Source organism: Trachinotus anak, unplaced genomic scaffold (genome assembly GCF_046630095.1).
Source record: "Trachinotus anak isolate AG129_WGS33_773 ecotype Australia unplaced genomic scaffold, CSIRO_AGI_Tana_v1 ptg000005l, whole genome shotgun sequence".
Classification (NCBI taxonomy): Eukaryota; Metazoa; Chordata; class Actinopteri; order Carangiformes; family Carangidae; genus Trachinotus; species Trachinotus anak.
Window position 1 is genome coordinate 20,080,833 of NW_027273856.1, and position 6,000 is coordinate 20,086,832.

The window sequence follows — 6,000 nt, forward strand, 5'->3', positions numbered from 1 at the left end:
TCGGGTAGTTAAACAGAGAAATCAGCATTACAGCAATTATTGGCTCACAATGAAATGAATACAATCTTGTCATCTGTAATCATTGGGGGCGTCTATGCCTGGGAGAAAACAGCTTCTCCTTTTTATTTCTCAGTGAGGGGAGGGAGTGTATAGTACTTGGTTGCAAAGGGGATCATGGTCTACCTCAGCTGACCAAGGTCCCTATTCAGCTCTGAATGTCATGGTTCAAGGCCACACACTATCTCTCGCTCTGTCTCCAATCTGTTTTCAGTTTCTCTTATATGTTATGGAATAAAGCTACATTTCTAAGAAAATAATCCTTAGATAACAGTCATGGGAAAAACTCTTGCAGCATTTAACATACTTCATCATATGCAATACAGCATGTGCAGTAATTGTAAATGACGCTGTAAAGGTTGGAATCTTTAGAGCCGCTTCAGTCAGTATTTTTAGGGTAAGGTGAATAAATCTGTTGTGAAAGGGTTACTCATAGTGACAAACTCACAGAGAATTACTGTGGCAAGTAACCAGTTCCCTTCAGGTCATGTATAAATGAGTTCTTTTGTGTCCTCCAGCTCATTGCTTCAGTCGTACAAAACTTTACTGTTTTGGTTAACCCACACCACTCACATCACCATTGTTTCCAGACTCATTAGGCAGCTGTTTTTAGTGACAACCCCACTGTACATGCTCGCCCAGTACCAAACAACAGACAAAGTGAACAGTGGAGCATTTATCTGCTAAAGAGCCAGATATTTCCACTGGGAGATGGTGGAAACCAAAACAGTGCTAAAAGGAGAGTGAATACTGGATGTGCATTTGTTGTGTTGCCAGAGTAATGACTAAAGATAAACGCTACTGATTCTCTATCTCTGTGGGATATATAAATAAACAATAATAATGATAATAATATTTCAGTGTTGTGTTTATAGTTCATCCAAGAGGATGAAAAAAAAAAATAATACAAATGTAATGATCCTACCAGAGTTGATGAATGTTTTATTCCATTACTAAAATTTGTAAATACAACTTATAAATTACATTCATTTTGTCTAGTTTCCAAAGCATATCCTATATTGGCTAGATTAGATTGGATTGTTGTTGTTTTTTCTGAATTCTCCAAGCTTCTGGTTTTCAGTCATGCCAGTAAAGCATGGAAATCTGTATCTCTATCCAGCTATCTTGCTGCCACAGATGTATGTTTCTATACATCTGTGTTTTGTTATATTATGTTTGCATGGCATGCAACCAGGAACTGTTTTGAGAATTGTTGCTGGTATGTTCAGGAAAAGTGACACTCAATAGTTGGGAGAGAGGCTGCTATAGCATTATCTGTTTCAGGTAAGACAATTACAAAATGTGCACTGCACGTTAAAGGACAATGTAATTTTTTTAGTTTCTTGCCATAAAAATAGCATAAATTTTGCTGATGTACCTGGACTCGACAGATCTGTGGGGTGTGGTTGTTACTTAGTGTTTTCAATGGCTTGCTGTTACATCTGTCAGACTGTCCACCTTGACAATAGGCAACTTATAATTAGTCACTTTATTCTCTTGTGAGAGCTGCTTTGCCTGTGGTGGTAATGCAAATAAGTGAAAATTTGATGTGAAGCTTTCAAATGTTTAGGCCACTTTTATGACCTTCATTTACTGTACACAGGGAAATCCATGTAATCATGCTTCATATACAGTGCTACACATTCAGACCTGGGTACTTCCCTGTATAACCATGCTCTTCTGTTGCTGGTTGTTGAGCAGCCCAACTTGAGGGGGAGATGGTCAAGTCTCTTGCTCAAGTGAACATAGGTAGAGGCTTATGAAAGGCGGAAAAGAAGGGATTTGATCCTTCTGTCACAAACTAGTGTGACTTCTTGACCATGCTGACACAAACTGAGCTCTTTTGTGTCCTGACAAACCCTACAAGACTTTTTGTAAACATCATCAAACATATACAGTACAGTCCACATCATTAATCTGCTGGTTGTATTATTCCCCCTCATGAATGTCCTGTATGTTCTTCCTCTGCAGCTACAGAGCGATCTGGACCAGGAGTACCAGGACAAATTTCGCCGGCTACCCGTGGAGATCCAAGAATTTGTTCAGGACAGCAGCAAGGCCAAGCTTAGCGATGATGGTGTCCATGGAAACCTTGTTGCCTCCTCAACAACAGAGAAGCTCAACCACAAAGCGTCACAGTCAGAGGACGACATGGAGGAGGGCTCGTCAGAACGTGTATACGACACACCCCTTTAGAGATTTGACCTCGGCGCTTTGCTTCACACTGGGACACTGATTGGTGGATGTGTTTGTGACCACAGATCTATGACGAGACTGCCCCAACTTTGGTCCTAATTTTAACCAATGGGAGGATTAGATCAAATCTGAGCCTGAATTGGTGAGTAGAGGTCCTCTCTACGTAGAGTGCAGTCTTGTCCAGAAAACCATTTCATGTAAATAGTACTTTTTGTGTATTTGTATGTTACCTGTATGTTGTCGTCTCTTTCGGTACGGCCACAGGATGTGTTACAAAGCACTAACTATTTGCAGGAAATAATTTACTTGAACTATTGCACAGAGAGAGTAGTTTCTTTTTCTTATTTTTTATTATCATGATATTGATAGTAGTAGTGGTCAGTGAGGTGTGTGGTGCCAAGGTTTTGAATTCACTTAGAGTGGACATTGTCATTTAAGTGGAGTCAACTTGTACTGTAAAGAAACCACTGCATATTCAGCCTTTAAAGCTTCCATCTTTATAAGATTTAGATTCACCCTTCCATATTTGCACTGAAGGCTCACTATGTAACTGTAACTCTTTTACTTTAACCCAGAGGCACTGGTGGCTTGCTGGTTCTCGATTTTGTTCTCACAGAACTAAGCCTATGTGTTGCTGCTATTTTGTTTTAAAACCATAATTTTTTTAACGATTATTTGGTTTGTATGGTATTTGCCATGGTAATATTATGCAGTGCTCTGTCATTCTTTTTTTGTTCGGCTAGTTTTTGCATCGTTTGTGGGTAGTTCTGCCCAGAGATCCAGAGAGGAAGTGAAGGGAAATTGTGCTGTACAGTGTCTGCATGTATTTGAACAACTGTAAATGTTACAGTAGCTCTGTAGCAGAGATGTTTATTAAATGTAAATCTATTTTCTCTGAAACATTTAAACTAAACCTGCAAAACAGTGGACCCAGTGTGGCTTGATATATCACTGTGGCTGAACAGGACTTAAATAAGTTAACACACCTTTTTCTTAGATCCAACATTAACTGGCTCCAGTTAACAGGTTGCGCATTGTATTCTTTACCTTTGTCCCCTTGAACTAAAACTGTCACACCAGGGCATTCAAACAGAAGAAGCGGATCCTGCTGTAGTTTTATAGAAGTGTCCTTCCTCTTCACTGGTTCACTGTGTACCTACAGAGGTATGTGTGTGTGCAGTTCCACAGTACACAGAGCAGATACACGGGACAACAGGAAACAACTGGCATTATTCTCAATATTCACCCACAATTGGTAGCTGTAGTTTGAAGTGCGGAAATAGATCAGTTATTTTGAAGCAGACCCCAAACGCTCAGTTTATATCTGCAGAACACCAGCGTTACCATGATCTCATGAATAACTGAGCTATTTCCCCTTTAACATGTGAACTGTGCCCATTCAGTGACCATAAGGAAGTTTTTTTTTTTTTACTTCCTAACTGTCCAGTGCCATTTTACTCATGGGTGTGTCATTTGATATCATATCATATTTCAGCTGAGTTTCCTTTAAAAAAAATGTTGAAAGTGAAGGATTACCTGACATGTAAGTACAAACTACTTTTTAAAAAGATGATGTTGATGTGAGAGTCCTGTGCCTTTGAATAGGTTTGCCTTGTTTGATGTTGAATGTGTGAAATGCATCATTGTTTAAATTGCCATTATATTATATTATATGAAGCTGTCTGATATTGAATAGGCCGTGTGCACTTTTTAGTACAGTACCACTACTGAGTAATGCTTGTGATGAGCAGTATTTGACATGTGTCTCATAAAAAATGCGAGACATCCTTCTTTTATGTCTTGAACTACTTAATTTAACAGTCCCCCTCCTCCTTCTCATCAACTTAAGTGTATGCACTCTGGAAATGTAAATGTATGTATGACATAAAGGATAAAACATGAAGTTGATTAAAAAAATATATAGTGTAAAGGGAATTTGCCTGTAATTAAAAATAAATGTGGCTATTATTGTACTTTGCTGGAGTGGAGTTGTGTGTCTTTTAATGTGTCATTGGTCAACCTAATATTGTGTTTTCGTTTTCATTTTCATTTTTACATCTTAATCTTTTATGACTGTGGATGTGATATGTTTTTAATTTATTCGTCGTTTTATGGTCTTTATTTCCTGAGCTTTTCCATCATCCTCTTGTTTTCAGTAATCAAACAGTTCCCCTGTAGAGCTATCGTCTTATCATTTTTTTTATCCAGTAATTGTTGGTTGTTTGCATTTTGTTTGCCTTCAAATGTGTCACTTGTCATGTCTTGTCGTGGCTTATTATTTTACTTGAAACAGAGATCTCTTTGTTAGCCCACAGTCTTTGCAACAAGTCAAAGACTAGCTAATAATGGTGGAGAAGGAGAACGAGCGAGTACGACAGGGAGGACTGAAAAATGTGTGTAACTGAACTGCAGAAAGCAGGCAACATGTGAAACAATGATCCAAACACAGCGATAGCGAGTGTGTTTTTGAAGCATCTGTGGGTGGGGTGGGCATGGATGTCATGTATGCACTGTGTGTATGTTGGTAAGTGTGTATGTATGTCACACTCAAGGGGCAGGGGGAAGTGGGGAGAAAGCCTTGATGGCCTACTTCCTATCATCTCCTAGGTAACAATATCTTTGAAATAACCCTGAGAGGAACATGAATGCGAGCACTTCCCTGATCGACTCACTGGCTGCCACCTGAAGACTGAGAGGCACTGAAATCAAGCAGAATTGTTAGTATTCGTCTCCGAGGGTAACACTTATGAATCATGCAAATTTTCCGTGATACTGGTCACTATGCAAGACCACGTGTGTCATGACTAAACAAGTGAGAAAATACAGTATGTGCACACGTATGTATATGCTGGTGGGCATGTTTGTATTCTACACCCTGTGCCTATTTCGCTGGACCTAAAAAGTCTAGTGAATCACTGTATTTCATCTGAAAAATCCACTTCAGCTTCTGTTGCATTTCACATTGATTGGCATCAGACTGTGGAAGGGAATATTACTGTGTGCACTGGGTATGTTTTCTGCCACAGTAATATCTAACTACTTCTCTAGAGGCTTGACCTGTGATAACAATTTTTCTTTTACTCTTGACTATGTTTTCTCAAAGCTTGTTACACATTATGTGAGTGTTGTTAGTGTGTCTGGAAGTGTTTTGTGTGTAAGCTTGCCACATCTGGGTATGTCTGTGCTCATAGCTTGTGCATGTGCGTGTGAATTTTCAGACGCGTGTACTACATATGTGTGTGCTTATTTCTGTGTGTGTGTGTGTGTGTGTGTGTGTGTGTGTTCTCCAGACTTCACAAACACTATGTCCTTCTTGGTCTCAGCTCCCCAGCAGAATCCCAACAGGCAACAGGAGATAAGACAAGCCTGGTCGCCCATAACAACCACTGTGACCATTCAGAGGCCTCCATGCATAGCAGCAACTAGGAAGTGAGCTAATTAACCCTGAGTTCAGGACGGAAGGAGAGCGGCTTTTTAATAAGATTCTCTGGGTTATATAAACAGTGACGCCCCTCCAAATTCCCAGGAATATTATCACCCTGCGTCTGTCCATCTGCTGCGGGGATGACGAGGAGGAGGTGTCCTGTAACTGGGCTTTAATGAGGCACACCAGGACAGCAGAAGAGGAGAGGACCACAGGGTGCTGTTTAGAAGGTACACTCAGCAGACACACACATACACGGATAGACGCATAAACACACGGACACATTTACAGACATGTTACAGTACTACCTGAAGGGATCTTCA

The 6,000-nt window shown here is 40.0% G+C and overlaps 1 protein-coding gene across 2 annotated transcripts in view; it reads left to right on the forward strand.

The window, feature by feature from the left end:
• plcb1l (phospholipase C beta 1-like) overlaps positions 1 to 4,226 on the forward strand; it is a 110,552-nt gene extending 106,326 nt beyond the window's left edge. For both annotated transcript variants that reach the window (XM_071478782.1, XM_071478781.1), the window contains one exon: positions 2,029 to 4,226. In XM_071478782.1, coding sequence (XP_071334883.1) covers positions 2,029 to 2,126 — 98 coding nt within the window. In that variant the 3' untranslated portion in view covers positions 2,127 to 4,226. The remainder of the gene's footprint in view (positions 1 to 2,028) is intronic.
• The last annotated feature ends 1,774 nt before the right edge of the window (positions 4,227 to 6,000 follow it).